General features: G+C 39.3%; 1 protein-coding gene across 1 annotated transcript in view; it reads right to left on the minus strand.

The window, feature by feature from the left end:
* Positions 1-24,593, minus strand: part of LOC149692410 (disintegrin and metalloproteinase domain-containing protein 10-like) — a 91,370-nt gene that overhangs the window by 26,406 nt on the left and 40,371 nt on the right. The window contains exons 3-4 of the mRNA XM_089868158.1: positions 22,855-22,976; positions 21,273-22,118 (exon numbers count right to left, since the gene is read on the minus strand). Coding sequence (XP_089724284.1) covers positions 21,273-22,118; positions 22,855-22,976 — 968 coding nt within the window. The remainder of the gene's footprint in view (positions 1-21,272; positions 22,119-22,854; positions 22,977-24,593) is intronic.

Consider the following 24,593-nt stretch of genomic DNA (forward strand, 5'->3'; position numbering starts at 1 on the left):
GAAAGGGATTACGCTATCTTAACGCTGCTACCAAAATTACGTATATGTCGGTACCAGTTTGAGATATTTCATCAATTGATAGTACATGTTCCCATATAGGAATAATTATTTCGTAATTAATGTGAAAACATAAGGATATTTGTCTTAATTCCCCCTCTGAAGTTTGTTACAAATGTTATCATATTAATAAGTAATATATTAATTGGCCCAACTTCCTGTTTTGCTACGATACTCAATTCTGATTAAATATTTACGCGTAATTTCCAAAGTTTGGACTCGCGAGTGTTGGTTGTGGTGTTGTTGTTTGAGCGATTCCTGTTTAAAGATGACGGTAGTAGAAAGATATTGAGAAAATTATCTGCAATGGGAAGCGTATGACCATGAGACAACCTGTTTTGTTGGTAACTAACACGTTAGGATATCACCGTGGCTGCTATAGAGTATTTATATCCCAAACTTATTTTATTCATACTCCAAGGCGAACTTTGGGAACATTACGTTACCTATGGTATAAGCTAGCTCTGCTTCGATATGAAAGTACTAACGCACTGCTGCTAGCTTTAGACGCCCTAAGGGCCAGTTGACTTGTACCATAAAGGGGGCCAGATATCTAGGAGTTGAGCTATAAGAAGAAGGGGAGGATGGGAAAAGTTATCCATAAAAAAAGGATTTTTCCCCGTTGCACCTTCCGTTCTCCTTTTCCTCCTCTCGTTTCTGTCGAGCCGGGTTTTCCTTCCTTCAATCTTATGAGTATCATAAATCACCCCCTTTTTTTAGATGAGGCTAGCTAGCTAGCTCCAGCTACAGAAGGAAGTTATCCTCCCAAACCAAGCCAGTCTTATTACGTAAATCTTAGCTCCTGTAATGTTTCTCGCAGCCTGGAAGGCGACTTCTCCCTTATTCTTTCACACTCTTTCAGTCCTTCTCTTCCTATATGTGCCATATCCGTTTGTGGATATTATGACAAACCAGAAGACGATTAACGAAAGTAAAACATTTACCAAATCAAATACTCCTCAAGGATGTCTCTCGTCATAGTCTCGTGAGCTGTTGTTATGAATTGTGAAATATTCTGACGTCTTTCTATGATTTTATTGGTTAAATTAAACTTTAAGGTATTCTCCAGACATTTTCCTTCTATATAGGCAAGTTTTGCAATATAGTTTTTCACTTTAACTAATGGACTGCTTCTGATAAAAAACAGTTTTTTTCTTTTCGATTTGCTGGCATTTTTCCCCCACCCTCTTTTTTACGGAGGGAAACCCGGTATTATTAAGTATACGTGAACGATATTAGAATGTCGTAGAGCACTTGCCTTACTAATCGGAGTCTAGCGAGTTAAACGAGCCAACCCACAACTAGCCCAGAGAGTTGGTTCTATAGTTTAGAGCGGGAGAAAAACGGTATATCGTTCCCTAGGGTATGTTTTCAACCGCGCTCGCGCTTCTACCCCTTCCTTTTACCTACTTTTACCTTACCTTAACTTACGTATGGGAACGGTATAAAATGACTGGCCCTTAATAGGGTTTTTTTAAATTGCCGTATAAGTTACGCCGCTTCCGGGTTTAGATGGTCGAAGCATAAGGTTGTGTGTGTGTGTGTGTGTGTGAAATGGTTTTTCTTAAAAGCAAGTTTTGCGTTGCGTATGCCTAAAAAGAAAGACCAAATCAATTTTAGGTTTTTAGGGTTAGGGTTTTTTAAAATGGCTCTATTTTTCTTTGTTTCTATAATGATTGCTTCCATGGTCTCTGTAGTGTAATAACCCAATGTAATCAGTACCCGTCTGTTTTATAAGGATTTCTATCCTATGGAAATGATTGGTTATGAACTTTTAAAGCTGATGAAGTCGCTAAGCCTCGGTTATGACCTTTCAAATCAAAGAATCAATTCAATCAAAGCTGATGAAGTAGCTAAGCCTTGGTTATATTCTGAAACTAGACATTTTGACGCGTAACTTTATGATTACAGCAAATTATTATCACAATTATAGCTAAAGTTCAAGTTATTGGCACTGTGAGAACTGAATACACAAGTGTTTCAATGTTGTTAAGTGTCTTAACTTTGAAAGTTTATCAAACCGAACTCGTATAGGGGATTTAACAAATCCTATGACCTAATTTTAATTGAATCTTTAAGATTTAACGATATTTACAAGCTCTGCTTTTGGTATTGTTATGTCTACTAAATCGCCTATAAAAATATATTTTCCATGATGTATTAAAAAACGACTTTAATCTTTAAACGATAAGATAACAAATTGTTTATGTATAAATACGAAGAGTTTTAACCGGATCGTCTCATACGTCGACCGCCATGTAACTTTTGCAACCAATGTAAATAAACACTGTTAAGTTTTTATTCCCGACCACATTCAATACGGAAGATCAAGCATACACAACAATGGCGACGGAGGCATTTTACACTTTACGTTAAAGAGCAGTGCAACCAGACAACAACAAGACATTTCTGCCGAACACCGCTACGACACCTCTACCTCGCAACATCCAGACATGGCAGTCGTCTACGGCAGGTTAGAGATCTTTGACAGCAGAGTCGAATCATGGACCCAGTATGCTGAGCGCCTCGATGCATATTTCAAAGTTAACTCCATTACCGACAACGATAAACAGCGAGCGATCCTACAAACGGTATTGGATCCCAATACGTATGCTCTACTACGGAATCTACTCCGACCACTCACGATCCCAGACAAGACCTATGCTGACTTGGTGACAGTGCTGAAACAACATTTCGATCCGAAACCTTCAAAAATAGTGGAGCGATTCCATTTCAACAACCGGAACCGAAAACAAGGGGAGTCCGTGGCAATCTACGTTTCCGAGCTCAGAAAACTGTCTGAACATTGCAGTTTCGGTACAAACCTCAACGAAATGATCCGAGACAGGCTCGTATGTGGAATCAATGACGAAACCATGCAAAGAAGATTACTTACCGAGGATGACACTCTCACTCTGGAAGCCGCTACCCGCATTGTTCATACAATGGAAACCGCCACGCATAACACTCAACGTATTCAGAATGGAGAGAATCAGTCTGACACGTCCGCGAACCACGTCTCAAATCGCGACTCGGAATACGAAGTTGCCACACGACGAAAGCCTTTGAGAAGAGCAGATCGATCACAGTCTATGCCCAAGTTTGTTCCTAGTGCCAGACAATGCAATAGATGCACGTCTAAAAATCACAAAAGTCACGAATGCCCGTTCCTTGAAGAAGCATGTTACAAGTGTGAGAAAATTGGTCACATTGCCAAGGCCTGCCAATCAACAGCTGCCGAGAAACCGAATAAAGCGTACGGTGTAAACTCTAGACTTCAATCCCGAACACACCATATCGATCAAGACCAGCCAGTAGCACGACAATATGATTTCCCGGTCAACAATATCACAACTGAGAGCACAGACCCAGACACAAGCACACCACCGCCCGATGTAATTACCTGTCAGATTAATGGAATTAACATGAACTTCGAGGTTGACACAGGTTCCGGTCATACGATGATCAGAGAAGACGAATTTTGCCGAATTCCCAACACTGGAAAACTCGAGCAATTTAAGAAAAGTATACGTTCATACACTGGCGAGGCAGTAGACGTCCTTGGAACAACGACTGTATTGGCTACGTTTAAGTCAAAGGAAGCCGAATTACCAGTCATTGTCGTCAGGAGTCAAGGTCCCAATCTGTGTGGCAGAAAATGGCTACATTCTACGTTGAAGATATTGCCGTCTCTCAACGACTTCGGAGTCAATCATATGAGTCCGACCAACATGCGACTAGACACCATTCTGAAGAAACATGATCATGTGTTCACGCCAGGACTGGGAAGACTGAAAAATGTACAAGCTCATCTTCATATCAAGCCTGATGCAATTCCAAAATACTGCAAAGCTCGAACAGTACCATATTCCATGACCGAAAAAGTGGAAGCTGAGCTGCAAAGAATGGAGAAAGAGGACATCATCGAAAGCATTCCGTTTTCTAAATACGCATCTCCAATTGTTCCAGTTGTGAAGCCAAATGGGAGCATTCGAATTTGTGGAGATTTCAGTTCAACGTCTAATCCAGCTATCAATACCGAAGTCTATCCGCTGCCAAGAGCCCAAGATATATTCTCCAGACTGGCAGGATGCAAATATTTCACGAAGATCGACTTAAAAGAAGCTTATAATCGGATTGAATTGGACAAGGAATCAAGAGAAATCACAGTGATAAATACATCGAAAGGGCTATACCAGTACAAGAGGTTACCATTTGGTCTGTCATCGTCCTCCGCCATATTTCAGCGCCTTATGGAGATGGTTGTACAAGACATGGACAAAGTAATGCCGTTCCAAGATGACATCTTACTTGGCGCGAAAACGGAAAACGATCACTTACAACAAATAGACAAATACCTCACCATCATAGGGACTAACGGATTAAAAGTACGACGAGAGAAATGCCACTTCTTTGTGTCTGAAGTAGAGTTCCTCGGTCATCGCCTGGACGCAGAAGGACTTCATCCATTGAACAGTAAAATGGAAGAGATTATGCAAGCCCCAGAACCGGAAAACGTCGAGACCTTACGCTCTTTCCTGGGAATGATTAATTATTATGGTCGTTTTCTACCGAACCACGCATCAAATCTGGCGCCACTGCATAAACTCTTACGGAAAGACACCAAATGGACCTGGGAGAAGGAACAGAAAGATGCATTCCATCAAGCGAAGCTGGCCATGAAAACGTCCAAGATGCTGGTACATTATGATATGAACAAAGAAGTCTATCTATCATGCGACGCATCGCCCTACGGCCTTGGAGGGGTCATATCACACATGATAGAAGATTCAAGCGGCAAGCTGGAAGAACGGCCGATTTCTTTCGCTTCGAGGAGTTTAACTGCAGCGGAAAGGAACTATTCACAACTAGAACGAGAAGCCCTGGCCATTATTTTTTCCGTTACGAAGTTCAGGGATTACCTTTACGGGAAGAAATTCACATTGACCACGGACCATCAGCCACTAATATCGCTATTTTCACCAGAGAAACCAATACCACCGATGGCCGCAGCTCGTATACAACGTTGGGCACTCTTACTATCAGCCTTTCAATACGAGATCAAGTTCCGAAAGGGATCAGCGAACCAAAATGCTGACGCTTTGAGCAGACTACCTTTACCGATCACAACCACCAAGACCCCAGTACCAGCGGAATACGTATTACTTATGCAAGAAGTTGACCGGAGTCCTATTACCAGCATTAAATTGGAGGAACTAACAACCCAGGATCCGATCTTAAGCAAGGTTTTGCGATATATGCGCCAAGGATTTCCTACTACTAAGCTGGACACAGATTTGGAAGTATATAAACGAAGACAAATGGAGCTCTCAAACTTCGACAACCTTCTCTTCATGGGAAAGAGGCTCATCATACCAAAATCATGCCAGGGAGATTTCTTGCGAGAACTGCACAACACTCACCAAGGGATAGTTCAAATGAAATCGTTGGCTCGCTCAAGGTTATGGTGGCCTAAAATCGATCAAGATATAGAGACAACAGTCAAACAATGCAACATATGCCAAGAAAATGCATCAATGCCTGCAGCGAAGTTCCAACCTTGGCCGGAAGTCCACCAACCCTGGGAAAGAGTTCACGCGGACTTTGCCGGACCAATTGAAGGCAGATATCTTCTCATCATAGTCGATGCCTACACTAAATGGATGGAGGTCAATATCACTCGATCAACTTCAACAGAAGCCGTCACTACTTGTTTAAGAGACCATATTGCTCGCTTTGGAATCATGCGAACGCTAGTGACCGACAATGGGTCCTGTTTTACTAGTAATGAATTCCACAATTTTGTCACATCGAATGGAATTACTCATCTAACCTCTGCTCCATACCATCCTCAATCTAATGGACAAGCTGAAAGGAGTGTTCGAATTATCAAGACTGGACTGAAGAAACTCGATGGAGAGATCACGGACGAAATTAAAATCGTGAATGCCGGCCTGAATCAATTTCACTCTGGGAGTTTGGAGACACGCCTTGCACGTATCCTATTAAATTACCGAAGGACCCCACTCATTTCTGGTAAATCGCCTGCCGAGTTAATGCTGGGAAGAAATATCATAACACGGTTAGATCTATGTCATCCGAACTTCAAATCTACTTCGAACATAGCCGACGAAATCAACAAGAACACAGCATCACGGACTAATAATCCAACAACCTTAAAGTTTACTATTAATGATCCAGTCTATCTCAGGAATTTCGGGAGAGGAACGAAATGGAAATCTGGTGTTATTAAGAGTCATATCGGAAAAATGATGTATGAAGTAGCAGCAGAAAACGGAAATGTACGGAGACACCAAAATCAATTGCGCCCACAACTGAAGTCATCATCCGGAGACAATAACATAGCAGAGATCAGACCGACCACAGATCCCTTCAATTGGATGTTAAAAGCCAATGAGACCCCAGATCTAGTTGCGTCTCCAGCAATTCATCCAGCGTCTGTCATTCCTCGGACGACTAGACAATCAATGCAACCATCAGCCGTCAATGCAGACAATCTGAAGCCCAACCATCATTCCAATCGAACATTAGATCCTGAACCAATAGATCAACAAGAAGAGGCACTGTCAGCTATGTCCAAACAGCATCCAGGAAGATGTGAAGTACCAACACCCACAATCTTGCAAGAGGTCAATCCTATGTCGAGAGAACGACCTAGAAGAACTTGTCGACCACCGGAAAGATACACTGAAATGCCTAATGCCCTATATAAGTCATAACGCCATAAAAACATTAAGGGGAGAGTAATTGTTATGTCTACTAAATCGCCTATAAAAATATATTTTCCATGATGTATTAAAAAACGACTTTAATCTTTAAACGATAAGATAACAAATTATTTATGTATAAATACGAAGAGTTTTAACCGGATCGTCTCATACGTCGACCGCCATGTAACTTTTGCAACCAATGTAAATAAACACTGTTAAGTTTTTATTCCCGACCACATTCAATACGGAAGATCAAGCATACACAACAGGTATAAACTCGATATTACGGCCGCTGGCGGATTGAACTTCCGAGAAATTGGACGAAGTTACAATCTTAAAATCCCAAAGGGGTTTATAACCAAAATGTTGTAAAGTAACGACCAATGAAAAGCCCTCTCCAATTTTAACGGTGTCGCGATTCAACGGCGTAGTAGACCTATAAACCTTGACGTATAAATAGACTTACCGTGAATCGTAGCTTTAAATCTCAAAATGTTTCCCGAATTTAATTTTAATAGCTAAAGGCGTTAATTTTACGATAGAAGAAAAACAGCTCTAGTTTTAGGGAAGATGACATTTTGTCTTTCCCGTCTCTTCTCTGTCTTGATTTAAATAAATGAAATTACAATTTAAGGAAACTGTTAAAAGAAAAAAAAACCCTTCTCCACATTGCGTTTAATAGTTAAGACCAGTCAACAAGTAATGATGTTGAATTAGCTTGAAGTTTATATTGAATTTGAGTTGCGCATCGTTAAGTCATAATTTCTGTCAAAACGTATGCCATTATAGGGGAAAATATCCGTTCCCGGATGTTAAGTCCCTCTTTCCCCCTTTTCATATTAAGTTAAGACTTAAATTGGAGCCGTTAAAACTTTTCGTCAAATAATGTCATTGTGTTTAAGGATTATAGAAGGCAAACCAAAGACCTTTCCCGAAATTTAGCGTATATGCATATGAGGGGGAAATTTACCTCGATGCATTTTCTCGTCTCCTTAAATCTTCAAAAGACTCATACGACCAAGGCTTACGTTTAACCCTTGCAAATAAACCTCCTCACATATTACACTTAGCGTAAGTTTACAAAATTTATTCTAAAAGTGTTACACTTTACTTTGAAATGCTACAACCTTACTGAACGATACTAATATTGGCTGCATCAGGTTTTGCAGTCAACATTCCTAAGCCTTTGACAGTATCTCACCAGGTGAGTATCTGCCGACGTCACTCCACGACTAGGCCTAACTCTTAGTAAACGTGCATTATCAAACTTATGGAACGTATCTCGTAAACTTATGTCTTTTAGCAACATAACCCAGAACTCTTGAAAGAGAGAACGAGAGAGAGAGAGAGCAAATGGAATAGGATAGGATATAGAGAAATGCCACGGTTTGGGGGGTAGGAAATTCTCATTTAGGGTAAACACAAGTTAGCCCGTTGGCCGGCAAGCCGGATGTTTGGAGTCTTTGAGAAGACCAAAACGGGTAGCTAAATCTTTAAGCAAACACAACGATATTGTTTCGAAGAAGGTATGAGCTTTACGTTTCCTGCCTGCCTGGTGGAAATGAGGATGAAAACGGAGTATATAAATTTGAAGGCTATAATCGCCTTTCAGGATATAGTAGCTTTGGAGCTTCCTTTTCAAGAGAGTCTTTATTCTTATTCCGGGGAAGGTTTGAAAAGAAAGCGGGTCGCTTCATTCCCGTATTAAATTCCTTTCCGATATTATATGTTTCAACCAGGATAAGTTAACTCGGTTAAGTTCAAAGTTCATGGCGTGCAATGTTTTCAAGTTCTTTTACGATAAGTGTCACTGACGTCATCGCTTAAAGCTGACTGTTACGTAGGCCTTGGTACTCGTCCCGTATCTCTTGTTAATTCCCAATAGGCAACTGTCCTCTTTCTCTCAGACGTAAGGGTTAAGAAAACAGTCTGCTATTCCCTTTCGTACGTAATCAGTGCTGGACATAAACCAACCGACCGACTCTCTGGCGAAGTGAGAATATCGAAATGATCTTTATATAAGGATCCCTCCCTGTATGGTTATAGGCTTAGCCGTGAGTGTACCGAAGAGCTGATTTCTGTATCGTTCAAAACCACTTTCCTCTATACACGTATACAGAAAGCATCGCCAGTTTTTCCCCCAGCACCGCGCGTAGATTCAACCTTTCACCTTCCATCTCGACGATCGACTTGGCGTAAATTGAATTACGAGATGGAGGAAATGAGTTCACTCCGAAAGAGTTGTTGGGAGATGGCCAATGAAGTAACGAATGGGTCTAGTTCTCACTTCGTTTGATAACAAAGAGATCAGGATGGAGTATTTTCTAGACCATTTCAATCTGGTGTCCTTATGCCCTCATTAAGTGCTTTAAGCATAATCTTGACTGGAATGTTTCTGGAAACGTAGACTATACCATAAGTTGGCAACTACCCCTAATAAGTTAGACCATGAACGTTTAATAATTAATAAACGGTCTGGTGCCTAAATGAAAGCCATTTATTGGGTCCCAACGGTGTATGTGACCTCTTGAACGTATGTCACCTTCCTAACCTATACAGGGTGTTTGTGAAAGGTCCATCAATAATGAAAGGGCGTATTTATTGGGCCATTTTGAGTCGAAAATGTTCTATGACATTTTTCCGTTCGGGCCACTGTTTTCAAGTTATGATTGGAGTAATTTACGGATGACCCCTTAAATTTAATTAAGAAATTGAAAGACAGCGCTAATTTAATGAAGGGGTCATCCCTAAAATATTCAAATCATAACTCGAAAACCGTGGCTCGGACGGCAAAATGTCATAGAACATTTTCGACTCAAAATGGCCCAATAAATACGCCCTTTCATTATTGATGGACTTTTCACAAACACCCTGTATAGAAAAAGATTCGACTGTAGAAACCAGTTGAATGAATCTACGTTAAGTTTCATCATTGATTAGTAGTGTGAATCGGTCTCTCTTTAAAGGTTCGACCTTTTAGCCTATTGACACTCTTAACCCCTTTTGACACATCTTCGAAAGTGGATCCTATACTATATACGATTCGGATTTCTAGAGCGGGCCATGGCTTTAATACCAAGGTCTATAGGTTATATTTCTACCACCCAGCAGCACCCCTTTTATACTCTCTGGACGACGATTTCTCGTGGCGCAATCGATTCGATTGGCCTCTAATTTCTCTCTGGGATCTTCTCTCGCTAGCTAGCCAGCTCGCCGTTCGCTTTTAGTTGTTGCTATGGATACGCGGTAGGTTGAAAGCGCGCGCTCTAGCTCTCTAAATTTAGCTATACCCGTATTTCAATCGTGCATGCATGCATACTGTGAATTTTACAGATATCTTTTTTTAAAAAGAAAAAAAAAACACCAACGTCGATTTGCCTGTCACATTTTTAAATGCCAGTTTTTTTCTTTTTTTCACTCTATAGTAAGGCCGTACCTAGAAAAGTCAGTTCTCTATATATATATATATATATATATATATATATATATATATATATATATCTAATGTTAGTGTACGTATTCCCAAAGCTATACTTAGTACACTAGCTATACTCCGTCAAGACTAATGTATGCTCTTTGTGACATTAGGAATGCATTAGAGAGCATTTGCAGATGAACGGAGGTTGAGAGAAGGGTATAATGGATAATGTACACTTTCAGTACATCGAACCCCTGATTCGGTGTATTCTTTATAAATGGAACTGAATCGAACTGTATGCTGTCATGACTTGTACATAAATTTTTGCCTGAGAAATTAATCAGTTTAAGTGCAAAGGCTTAAGGGTTGAGTAAAAGTTCATGTTATTTACATAAATTTACGTATTAATTAAATTTTTGGTCCCAACCCTGGTATACGGTAACCCTTTTGAATTAATAAAATTAAATGTATCTGGTTACATCGGACCCAAGGGCTAAAGGGGTCTGACGAATTTTGATCAGAATTTAGAAATTTTTCGAAATACGAAAGAGTTCAAGTATGCTATACGGATATGTCCTCCAGGTGCAGTTACATTAAGGTAAACAATTCTGCTTCATGATATCTGAAGTGTCCTCGAGGTCTATTGTTTACAGTTGTAATAAATAATGATACTATTGAATAAATTAAACTCTAAACGAATACACGAAAACTACAGCGCTTGGTTACATATACGTAATGCTTTCCTAATAGCTTCGCGACGTACACTGAAACGTGATCTGGTCAACTTGACTCGTGGTATGGTATAACATTCCCGCCATATACCTTTTGGGATGTTATGGCGCGCGCTTTGTAGCACGAGCTGGTGTAGAAATGAGTGAGAGAGAGACCAAGCTTCTTGGTGGTTTTACGCGAATACCGGCGGTCATAAAGTTTCTAATTAATTTCGCTTATGAAGCGCGTGTGCTGAGCCCAGACCACGACGACAGAAGACTGGTACGCGTTATGTTCCGAAATTAGAGACGCCGTATATATACTACGTATATTTCAACTTCCCCGCGTCCTTAAATTAACTTAGTTACAAGGATAGAGAGAGGGAGGAAGTAGGGAAAAGGACAAGTTTATAGCTTGAGAGTTATGTATATAGGAAGCATTGACATTGTTTTAAGTGACTTCCTCGCGTACGTCATTGGGTTTGAAAGAAAAATGGCCGTTGAGTTCCATTCGACGTCATATTTTATCTGGGAAGCTGAAACCAGTTTAGCTTTGGTTCAATCATTAACAATTAAGCACACTAGTTCTATACATCCTATTGAGGGGTTCTATGGATTTTGTTTTGAATATCTCCCCACTATCTTACAGAAGTCACAAAAACTGTTAACTGTTTACGTAACAAGCTGATAAAAAAGCGTGTGGAAACGTACTGCCTTTGAATTCTAATACCCTTTACATAACGTTGTTTTAACGGCAATAAAGGATTTCAAGCACAAACAAAAATTGTAATCCTCTTCGCAGAATATTTTAAATATAAAGTACCTATACCAACCTACAAACCCTTTTTTCTGCAGACTTGGCGATAAAATCCGCTAAACAGCATCCGCCCGCACTTAAATCCTTTGAACAACCTTACGAAAATCGTAGGGTTATTTTCCAACAGGTTTAGAAAATAGGTCCAGCACACCGTACCTTCCCTTTTTTTGTGATGTATAAACCTCAAAGTAAATCCAAAAGCCTCGAATAGAAATCCCTTTATTATTTTCGCAGACGTGGCAAAATTTCCAAAATAGTTCAACTCCTTTCCTAACCCCCTTCCCCTTGGGTAACATAAGGCCCATCATTAAAATGAATAAAAAATATTGCAAAGGTAGGCCTATAAATCGAACTCGAGAAAAGTTGAACCAAGAGGGGGGCTCCAGTATAGTAGATCGACGGCAATCTAAACCCGGTGTAATCTTTATCCAGGACGTTACACTCTAAGAAATAGGGGTGTAAGTCTACACCTTTTTAACTCTTTTTGATGGTGCTAAATTCAACACCATTTCCAGTGTTGGTTTACAACCCAAAGGGTGTTAAATCACACACTCTAAGATAATGCATAACACTTTAAAGAGTGTCGCATAACGCCTTTCAGAATGTCGCATAACGCCTTTCAGAGTGTCGCGTAACCACTTTAAGAGTGTCGCGTAACACCTTTCAGAGTGTCGCGTAACCACTTTAAGAGTGTCGCGTAACACCATTCAGAGTGTCGCGTAACACCATTCAGAGTGTCGCGTAACACCATTCAGAGTGTCGCATAACACCTTTCTCAGCGTCGCATAACACCTTTCTCAGCGTCGCAAAACACCTTTCTCAGCGTCGCAAAACACCTTTTAGAGTGCCGCATAACACCTTTTAGAGTGTCGCATAACACCTTTTAGAGTGTCGCATAACACCTTTTAGAGTGTCGCTTAACACCTTTAAGAGTGTCGCTTAACACCTTTAAGAGTGTCGCTTAACACCTTTAAGAGTGTCGCTTAACACCTATAAGAGTGTTGCATAACACCTTTAAGAGTGTCGCATAACCGCTTTAATAGTCTTACTTAACACCTTTCAGGGTGTCGCATAACACCTTCAAGAGTGTTGCATAACACATTTAAGAGTGTCGCTTAACACCTTTCAGAGTGTCGCATAACACCCTTAAGAGTGGGAGTTTTTTAGTAGGATAGTAGTAGTAATAATACTATATTGACGGAGAAAATACTATGGATAGCTACATTTTGACCACTCATGAGGCATAATTGAAATATCGAATACTCGTATGGTTTTGCTGTTTAATTAATGTTTGAGCATTCGCTATTCCGCAGAATTATTAGCATTTAGTGCTATATTCATAGCAAGGTTTCACCTTGAGAGAACTTATTCCCTTATAAGGCGGAAACTTCTCACGTGCAGAATTGTACCCCTTTAAGTACGGGTATTCCTAGGATGAAGTGTGCAACGTCTGCATATAAATTTGACCATTTAATCAACTTAAAATGCAATGTAAAACTGCATGAAAAATCGGTAAACATTCCTGTATTAAACCTTCTGAAAAAAGGCAGAAAGTTTCCGATTTCTACTACTGCAATAAATATTAAATTGGTTTTTGAGGCCGTAATATTCAGGCAGTAGATTAAGACGTTCTTGTTAAATTTAATAATCTCTTTTCACTAAGAGTTTTTCAAGCACCAGAAACGCGTTTAACCTAATTTCAACAACAACATTATTTACAAAAACAAAACCCTTTTTGTTCTCTAATTTTTCTAAAAATAAAACATGTCAGAAAAGCTAGTGCCCCACATCTTGGCCTGTCAACACTAGACTAGAGGTCCAAAAATGGTCTCTACATGGTTTAAACTTAAACATCATACCAGTAAAAGTTTAAGTTTAGGTGCATTATGGTTTATTTTTTTACAGAGCAAACGTCTCTATCCCGTTTATCAGTCTCTTTAGAGATTCAGCGTTCATGGCGCTACTATTGATATTACTTCAATCCTAATTTTTTTAAGAATAAAAATACTAGCGTTGTGGTTTTAAAACCTAGAACCATCAGAGACCATTTGATGATTGCCATAAGAGAACCAAACACCACTGGGCAGGGCTGCCATCGGAGGTAGTTTCCCTCACACCAAGAAGCACCGTTAGAGGCAGTGGTAGTTGGCCAGCCTTCCACGTGTAGTGACCGGGGCTTCGTCTGGTGTTGCCTAATGCCAATATTAATGAACTTAGTCTATATTTATTCAAAACCAAGGAAATGAATATAAAAAAAAATCAAAAGCTAAACTAAATATAGATGGTGCAACAAAGAAGGTTAATTTAATGTTAAGTGTACACGGCGCCCACACTCTTCCTAAAGGGCCCAAAGTGCTGGGCTTCCTTTGAATAAAATAAATTTTGAAAACCCTAATAATAACAAAATTTACTCTGATCTAATATTGCTTGCTTCTGCTGATATAAATTTGAAATACAAACAAACCTTTCACTAAAAATCCATTATTATCTCAACAATTTACTGTAAATTGGTTATTTACGTCGATTTAAATATAAGTTTATCCTTTGAAGCATCATTTTGCAATAATATCAAAGGATATGTTATTGATTATGGCTTATTTCACCTTTCTTTTATATTTAGATAAGCTAGCAAATCGTTAAACAAGGTATTCTCTTGCTACTCCGTTATTATCGGAGGGAAATTAGCCTATAAAGTGTCGTCTTTTGACGCTGTTTCCTACTTTGGGAAAGGCGAACTAAGTGCGGGAGTTCGGTCAAATGGTACATTCCAAGGTTGGTTTCCATTGTTAATTCTGATCAATGAGAGGGAAAAAACATGACCATCTGAAGAAATATTTTCATTATTGGTAACTCTTTAACGTTAATTAACCAGAAACCTAACCTTGTAACTTCGCCAACATTTTTAATCCAGGCCTGAGCGCGCTCCTATTTCGAGAATTTTTTTGGGTACGCAAGGGGTTCGCTTTAGAACCTAAATTTCCCACGAAATTTGAAACGCAGCAAAACTTGGCGTGAATATCCATGTAGTAGACGATGGTCATTCCCTTTTTAAAGGGATGAGGGATGAGATTAGATAATAGAACATCAAGAATTATTAGAATATTAGGGAATCGTTGTAACTTCTAAATATAAAATAAGGAATTTAAGAATGAAAAACCTTTCTATTCTTTTAATTTTTCTAGTAAGTTTTATTTTATCTCATTAAGAGTGTCGCTTAACACTATTAAGAGTTTCGCTTAACACTATTAAGAGTGTCGCTTAACACTATTAAGACTGTCGCTTAACATTATTAAGACTGTCGCTTAACATTATTAAGAGTGTCGCTTAACATTATTAAGAGTGTCGCTTAATACTATTAAGAGTGTCGCTTAACACTATTAAGAGTGTCGCTTAACACTATTAAGAGTGTCGCCTAACACTATTAGGAGTGTCGCCTAACACTATTAGGAGTGTCGCCTAACACTATTAGGAGTGTCGCCTAACACTATTAGGAGTGTCGCCTAACACTATTAGGAGTGTCGCCTAACACTATTAGGAGTGTCGCCTAACACTATTAGGAGTGTCGCCTAACACCGTTAAAAGTGTCGCCTAACACCGTTAAGAGTGTCGCCTAACACCGTTAAGAGTGTCGCCTAACACCGTTAAGAATTGTCGCCTAACACCGTTAAGAATTGTCGCCTAACACCTGTAAGAGTGTCGCCTAACACGTTTAGCAGTGTTTTATAATGGTACAATACCGCCTGATTACCAATTTCTTAGTTATTTTACTTAAAGGAAAAATATGTTCTTTCATGAATATCATCTTTAAATAAATGTTAAACAAATAATTTTTTACTCTAATATTCAAACATTAATGGAAATGAAAGACCTTATTTAAGAAACCAGTCATATTATAAATTTCCATGTTTAATTTCAAAGGGTGTTTTTAAAGTGTTACTTTACACTGAATTTACACCTTAAATTGGCCACAAAAACTCAAGGTTTTATAAAACTCTTTTTTGGGTGTTTTTACGGTGTAAAAAATAGAGTATTCTAAATTTACACCCTTTTAACACATTTTTAACACTTCGATTTCTTAGAGTGTAGTTTGCCATAAGAGTCGGTAATGACTATTGGAGTTTCCCTACCCATACAGTCTCTTTAGTTTGACGATAACTTAGGTCTATACCAATAGTGAGAGACTTGACGAAAATTTGGGGAAAGTTATATAGGTATAGTATTATTCGTTATCAAGAACGTATGGATGGGCTTTCAAACCTTCACTTCGATACCAGGAGCTCTGCCTCTCTTAGAGGAGGGTTCTAAAAGCGATACGTTAGTCTCTCGTAATGTCCACGCTCTCTTCGTGTGCACGTATCGTGGAAGAAGCCAGCGTTACGATTGACCAGCGATAAAGGACCAAGGAGAGTTAGAGGCGATCGAGGCCCCCAAAACTGTATGGGATGGATCGATATACGCTCAAAGCGAAGACCAGTCCAGACTAACGCTCCGCTTTTGTTGATGGTTACCTTACCTTTGCAAGTCTTTCTTAGTTGCAAAATGGGGTAACTTGGAATTTTCGTCTTTTTGAGTTTTTAACATGCTATCGAATTTACCTTACATTGTTAGTTATCGCGTATGCAAACTATGGCAAAACGTTGAAGGGATTGTTTGTAGTTAAGATATTAACATACGCCATGGTTCAAATAATAACTTACTTTATCATTCAAAAGTTAGATTGAAGGTTTCTTTTTCGACAGACTTATTGCGAGCTCACAATTTGACACAACTATAAGTATAATTCTGCAGTTTATCTAAAACGGTTGCGATACTAAGTTCATCAAAAAACAAAGCTAGTTTTCTTCTTCTTCTTTAGTAATGCTTTTAAAGTATAAATTTTTATTTACATCTTGGTCTGAAACATAGTTTATAAATATAAACTATGTTTCAAACCAGAATGTAAATAAAATGTAGCTATACGTTGTTGCAAAACATAAAAGTTAATAACAGAATCTGGTTTATCGTTTCAATTTAAATTGTTTATTTATATATAACTTCACGTGAAAAAAATGAAAATAGTTCGAAATAGAACTCTCGCGTTTAAATATTTCATCATTAAAATCTATGGTTTTTCAGAGTTACCATAGTTTATATCTAAAAGTAGCCCCATATATATACATATAGCGCTAACGTAGCTGGTACCTATACGTAACGTCGGACCGTTCGTAATGGCTAAATCGATATCGTAATAAATAAAATGTTTTAAAATAGAGTGTTTTCGCTCATTCTCTCTCTTCTCTCTCTCTCTCTCTCTCTTCCAAATTGTGTATAAAGAAAAAAGGTTTAAAGGTTGGCCCACGAAGAGAGAGAGAGAGAGAGAGAGAGAGAGAGAGAGAGAGAGAGAGAGAGAGAGAGAGAGAGAGAGAGAGAGAGAGAGAGAGAGAGAGAGTCTGGAATGATTATTACTTTTATAGATATTAACCAACCAACGGTGTATTTTTTATTTTTTGATAAATTTAATGGAAACCGATAAAGACTAAAATAAGGATAAAGACTGCTTGGCGGCAATTAACTCGCAAATTGCTTGTAAAATTGTTTCGCTCTTAAATGATTTTATCTATATTTTTCCTCGATCATGTTACAGACGGTTTTATTATTTATGCTTGAGTTGTTTTAATATACGGAAGGTAAAGTGAATGAAATAACAATTTGTCATTGACGTCTGTCATGTTATGTTATTTTTATCTTATTCAAAACAAAAACAATTAAGCCCGTCTATGAGATATAGTGAACAAGTACAAATATTTTGCATCTAGGAAGTTATTAGTAATAAGTTAAGATACACATTGTCCGATCAATTTTCTTGAACCTTGATTGGTTTGACGCAAAATGTTCAATCTGTCCATTGATAACCCATGTTTTCAGTAAGATATTTGCCGAAAATCGAGGTGGTCATTCTGAATTTGAAATTCATTTCTGTTAATTCTCTATAATATTAGACTTAAAAGAACAACAAGCGAAACGTATCCCTGTGGAATACTTCTTTTCAAACTGTTCAGTTTCTTAACCTCCTGCAGTTCAAGACACTCCCATAAAATACTGTATGGTTTTTTCGCGTGCACTTTTCTCTTCTTAATAGTGGTATAAAAGGGCGGGATATTTTTATGCCCAACTTTAATTAGTTGGAAATCACCTAAATTGATAGCACGGTTGGGTTAACAACGTTTTGTTCGGTATATAGTGCCGTGAACTTAGGTGGTGTACTGAGAGTGAAACATTTCTACAGGGGTTTATGGGAGACTAACGGTAATTGAGTTCGCCTAAATGTGGGCGTACGGGTTTGGCGCGAGTTCTGGAATATTTCTCGAGACGTTTGCTTAAATTGGGTTGTAGTTTCGAGGGAGGATTTTTGGCCTAATATAAATTAATTCCCAGTAAACTGATTACAGCTAAGCCTAATGGGTTTCAGTTCCATTTTAAACCAAAGCAAAATTTCCCCGGAATTTCTTCCTTAAGCCTAAATATATTTTAACTTACTTCAAAGCTTAGTCTCCTTAGTATGAAGTCTCTAATCCCTCGAACCCAGCTTTTAAGCCTAACTCTATCTAAACCCCTTTTCGTTATCGTTAAGCCTAACTCAAAACATTTTCTCGCTAAGCCTATTTTTAATTTAATAGCCGTCCGTATCCACTTTTACTACGGTTACAACTTCTATTTTAATCATTCCTTTTAAACTAATTTTCTCTTACGCTAATTAAAAAGGGATCGTGTAGTGATCTTGTCTGGTATTAATTTCCCCTCCCCCCTTTTTTCGTAACCTTCTTTTAAAAGTTTCTTAACAAACGGGGTATTAAATTTTAAAACCTATTAGCGAGTTAGGTGTTGGAGAGAGAGACTTGCCCGAAAACTTTCAACCATTAAAACTGCCAAAAGAAAAGGCGGGAAAATGGGTGAAAGTTTTGGAACCCTTTTTTAAACCCAAGAGGAAAACTGTGTTTGAAGCGCGCCAAAAGACAGGATTAGCAGTTTTCTCGCGCACCCTGAGTTATAAAAGTAACTCTCGCGCGTTTTTACGAGCCGTCCAGTTTTTATCGCCGGGCCTATTAGAAGTATACTCGTTCACGGAGTCACCATCAATTCAGGAACAACTACTTTGGGAAAGACTGCGGGTTTCCTTAGCCAAGGCTTAACGTAAATTCCCAAACTCTGAACGAATACCTTACGTAAAAGGAGGCACCAGACCCGGGGTCATCCATACCAACATATCATCCGATATCAAGTAATTGAAGTAAACCCCACACTGTTGCTCGCCAAAGATGGTTACTTATCAATAAATCCCATGGCTTCAAGTTATGGGCTTTTGAAGACGCAAACCAGCACCTCTTGGCTTTGAAAGAAGTCAATTTTTACGAGGCACCCATTTCTCTATATAGTTTACCCTTTTGGTCAGCTAGGGTTCCATGAACGTTCGACATGGTTTACGAAGAATGGATGGTTCTTCAGGGAAAGGGTCAGAAATTACGGACGTTATATAAGCGCTTCATTCCTTGGGTGATACCAAAAAGCCACGGTCCAAGGCTTAGGGCGTAACTAAGATACGTAACGAAGAAAGTTGGGGTTGGGGGCGAAGAATAACTATTGGTTGAAATGAATCGAACCCCTGTCCTGCCAGGGCTCTGAGAGGGTGTTATGTATAAGGACGATGTGCGAGAGAGAGAGAGCGTATAGTGTGAAAGGAAATTAGCCTCCCTGGTGGTGTATTTAGTCGTCATCATTGGGATATGGCGCCTCTGGTAATTAGGAAAGCCCCCCTCCTCCTTTTGACGTTCCCCCTGCCGTCTTTTATCCCACCCCAATACTCGGTCGCGAACGAGTCTAGGAAAAAGAGAAACAAACGAGAAGCGAATTAAGGCTTCCCCCTTCCCTCTTTTTCCTTTAACCCCTACGAACTATTCGCCTTTTTCCATTGAATTACTATTAAACGAGAAAAAATGAAGGAAATAGGGTTAAGTCTTAACCTTCCGTTCTATTAACAGTCAGATCACGTACACAATGACGCGATACGGTCGTCGCGGTAACGGATCTAAGAACGACAATCCAATTAACTCGATGCTAAAAGAAAGGAACCTTTGCCGAGATCGCGAGGAAGGGTGTACCAAGGAAAGGAAAAAAAGAAAAACACAATGCCTGCATGCCTGGTATAGAGAGAGAGTGTTAGGAATTGATGGGGATAGCCTACGTACTTCGGAGTGGTGAAACAACCACGGGCACCACTGCATGTACCGCACAGACAGCTGGGTTAGAAAATGGTATTTTTTTTTATTTTTCCTTTTTTTATTCTTTTCGTTTTGTTTTAAGAAAATGAAATGGGCTGGAAAAAATATACAGCCGCTGATGAGAAGTATGGAACCAGAAAGAGGGGGGAGGGGGAACCAGGGAAGAAAGGGGTCTCTGTTCTGCTGTCCCGAATGGCTAAAGTCTAAAGAAACAAGGGTGCCAAGCGAAAGTTAAAATTCATAAAATTATAGGCCTAAGCTCATAACCCTTAGCTAACTTAATAAGCATATAGAAAAGTATACAAAATTCTCACGAGTTTAATATTAAAGTCTCGTGCACTTTAAACGATTTGAGGTCAGAGAGAGCTCGTGAAAGGTTAAGATATATAAAAGCGTGACAAGCATTTTGCATCTGATCGAGTTTCAGCCAAAGAAATCTGGCATATTCTTTCAAACCAATACAACCTAAAACCTGGAGGATCTTTAGGGTATTAAAAGTTGTAAGGAAAGAAAGGAGGTTTTCCTCGTATCTCTTTTCTTTTCTCTTTGCTTGCGAAACTGTATATATACAGGGTCATTTTCGAAAAGACTCAGTTTTTGGTCAAAAGATAATTGCTTCGCTAATAGCGTCGACGTACGTTGCCTCAGGATTTTTTTTGGTCCCTAGTTTTCTTTTTTCTTTTTTTCCCCCATTGTCTTTTTTTATTCTACCTCCCGTAGTTGTGACGGTGTACGTAAAGTCGAATTTATTTTATCACACTCTCATTCGTATAGAGCAACCTCGTGGGAGTTTGTCGAGCTTAGTTTTTTTTCCTTCTCCGTTTACTCTATATCTTAATGGAGAGAATTTTCGCGTTCCAGATTTTTCAACGCATTTTATTTTGGGTTACTTATTTTTTTTTTTTCATATTACGGTTAAGCCTAAACGCGATAAACGAATACCCGGGACGTAATTGGGAAAGTAACTCTATACACGGTTATATACGCGTCTAGAATAATTTAGTTCTTCTGGTAATTTTTTATCCGAACCAAACGGGTTGGGTAATTTCGTACTTTTTTGGTTATAAGTTAGGTACATGGTGGGTCGTACCAGTGGTAATTGACAAATTTTGGCAATGTGCCACGAACTTGGGAGCCTAGATTTGTATGAATTTATTCAATTTATTTATGTATATCGTGTTGCTGTTGCGCTAGTTCTATAACTTCGTGGAATACTTGCAATTATCACGTGTATATCTTGTAGGTTTACGTGTTTAAGGTTAATTAGGGATATAAGGTACTTACCCGTGTTTCTGTAAATGCTGTTGACCTTTTGCACGTGCCTGGTCATGGTCTCGATGCAGGCGTCTTCGCTGCCCATCTTCATGTAGAATAAATGGTCGGCTTGTAAGTACAACATGCAGGTGGACTTTTTCAAGTCCAGGACGACGTGCCGTTCTTGTCGGTCCTCGGACCAGTGCGTCCTTTGAACGGAACGAACCCCGTACGGTTCCGAGTCTCCGTCTTTGTTCCCATTATCGTCTTTGTACCTGAGGGAGTCCAGCTCCCTCCAGTACGACGAGTGTTCCTGTTTCGCCTCGTCGTTCGAAGAACGGTGTCTCCACCATTCCCCTTTCACCTTCTTCCTCTTTTTACTTTTGCCGTAGAAGTTAACTTTTAATTTCTTAGCACCCTTACTCTGAGCGTCTGTCCTATCGCGTATCCGTTCGCGTCCGCGACGTAGTAAACGCGAACGTCTCCGAATCCATTTCCAAAGAGAAATCGGGGGCTCTACCTCGTTCGAGAGGGGTTTTTGATGGTCGGCCAGTGAGGACACGACGGGGGTAGTCCTTAATTTGGAACCGCTACCTCCGCCGCCACCGCATTTAGATCTACACTTTTTACGCGAAGCCTTTTTAACGTAATCCGTCTTGGCGCGAGGATGGCCGCAGCAAAGAGAAGCCGAAGAGTTCCTCAACGATTCCGGAAACACGACGTCCGAACTTTTGTACATGAGCGATTGGAAGGGTGTCGGCCGACCAAAGTATCGACTGGCTGGCTCGATGTAAAAGTCCTCTTCTTTAGTCGTTACCAAACCGTCGAAAAGACCTTCGGACGTCAAGACTCCTACCGCCGTAGAGTCCTCCTCATCTGCAAATCGAAAAGTTGAAAACGTTTTATTTCACCATCACTTTAAAATCTGGAAAATTGAAGCGATCCTTGTTTTATACGGGGATCAAATATCTCCAGGCGATATTTTTCAAACTATACGACCATGAATAAAAAAAAAACCGTCAGCCATAGGACAATGTTACGCTCAATATATTCAAGTATTAAGAAGGGAGCTAGCTGGCCTCTTTTGCTTTATTTTTACGACTAACAAAAGATGTTGATGGTATGAGAGAGAGAGAGAGAGAGATTTAAAGCGGAGGAAGTAGTGGAAAACCCTTCAACAATCCCCTCATGAGACTCGTGAATATTGAGGGCGAAATGAAAGTCGCGCGCTCTTCGCTGATGTCGAAACTCCCTGGCCGACTTTACTACACTAGACTACACCGCTTTATTCTTTCGTATGAATATTAAAAGCGATTTTCGGAAAAATTTCCATCTAATTTAAAAATGGATTACGCCAGAGAGAGAGACCCATCCCCCTTGGTTTTGGTTCGTTTTGTTTGGAAGTGGAATGATTATGAAAACCAGCTAGGGACGAGAAAAAAGCCTTCCGAGGCGAGCTAGTGTCTATGATATTCTTAGTAGCTTCTTGACTTCACTGGTATAAAATTAGTCCTATCACGTGATCATATCGAGTCTGGTAGATAAGTAGACTAACTCCACAGGGTGTGGTTTAAGAGGTTTAAAAGAGAAGGAAAAATACATGCACCCTCACCTTCGAGGATCCCTCGAAGCACGGAAGAAGTGTCGTAGTGGATTCTGCCATGGCTGGACGACTCGAAAACCACGTCGGGAGCGAAGACTGATGTATCCGGATGCATGCGAAGACGAAATACCCTGCGCACCACCACAATGGTTTGTTTTTTCCGATCCAAATCGATTCCAGAGAGGAAAGTTAAGAAGAAAGAAAGATAAATAAAAAAATCATTAGAATTCGAAGACAAAGTTCGGCCTTGAATGAAGAATGCAAATTATATGTTTTGAAACTTTGTCTAAGAAGAGTTTTATGCAAATATTTTACTTTTTTTCTGATTCAAGATCTTTTTACTGTGAATATTATTAAGGAAGATTCTAAAGAAAACCTTTCAATATTAGTAGGATCACATCATCTAATATTAATTACCATTAATCTTCCCATTTAATATTAAACTTTCATAGCGATACAAGAAAGCTTTTAATCGACCAACTCTTTATATTATTAATTGATTGATTTATAGTTCAACCTTTTTTGATGTTAAAGGAAACAACAAGGTTAAATATTATGATTGTAGTTTAATTATTTTCCATCCATCAACAAACGGGTGGACATATAATAAACAATTCAAAAGGTTTGCCTTTTAGACACTTCCGTCTAAACAAACTCTAACCCCCGATAATTTTAATAACATTAGCTTTAGACTTCAACTTTAAGATTGTCCCAAATAGCGAAACCGTAAACCTTAAACGTCATCTAGAGCGAACGAAGGCAGCTAGTCTAGCCCCCAAATTACACGAAACTCTAATCTAATTTTGTCGTCGCGAGCTGTAGTAATTCCTGGCGAAAATTTCGACGCGGAAATATTTTGTTCAGGACTTAAATTCAAAATTAAATTGACCCCTTTTCAAACAAGGCATCCGGGGAAAATTCCTCGACGTACGAGATTGGACTTTCGAGAGTTTCTCTGATGTCATAATCTTCCCCTCCGTATGTTCCGTGTAAAGTTAAAAGTAGCTAAAGATATCTTTTTAAACGAGTTGGGAAGGAATTGTAATTTATAAGTGCCTTGGGTGAAGCAAAAGGCTTGGGGGAAAGAATCTGTATTTGAAATCTGGATTGCCTATAGCCTTCTCTTTTAAGGATAGCCCCCACTCCAAATGTTGGAGTGAATCAAGTCCTCCCGTTTGAAAAGGTGTTTTGTAGTCGATTTTAGTTCGAGAGAGAGTTCGGTACAATAAAATTCCTCAATTCTCGGACGCCGCTCTAGTATAAATCAAAGCTTATATATAGAGTTTGTCGGTGGACGGTGGAAAAATGCCCCAGAGGTGAAAAACCGTTCGTTTTCCGTCGCCCCTTGTCTCTGTATATCCTTGTACAGATGATGCTAAGCCTAACTAGGCCTAACTCTATTCCGATTTGACTCCCAATAGAGATGAGTATCGACCCGCTCTCTCTAGGTTTGGAACAATATCATATTCAAAAGAGTCTGGAACTGTGAGGTCGGACACTTTTGATGTTGATTAGGTTGGATTTTAAAATGAACCTAGATTAATTTAAAATCTGGGGATTCAACAGTTAGTCGCAAATAAGATATTGTCAAGAAGTAGTGAAATTTGAACGTGTTAGGTAAATTACCAACACCCTTAGAAGTGTTGGTACGAGTCCTATAGGTTCGTGTAAAGAATATTTTTCTCTTTTAAAAGCTCTTGGCTCCCTTTGGAGTACCGTTTTCCGTTGAATCGCTCCATCCGTTCCTC

This window comes from Phalangium opilio, unplaced genomic scaffold (assembly GCF_054372755.1).
Source record: "Phalangium opilio isolate 3A_F unplaced genomic scaffold, DU_Popi_V2 ptg000024l_1, whole genome shotgun sequence".
NCBI lineage: Eukaryota > Metazoa > Arthropoda > Arachnida > Opiliones > Phalangiidae > Phalangium > Phalangium opilio.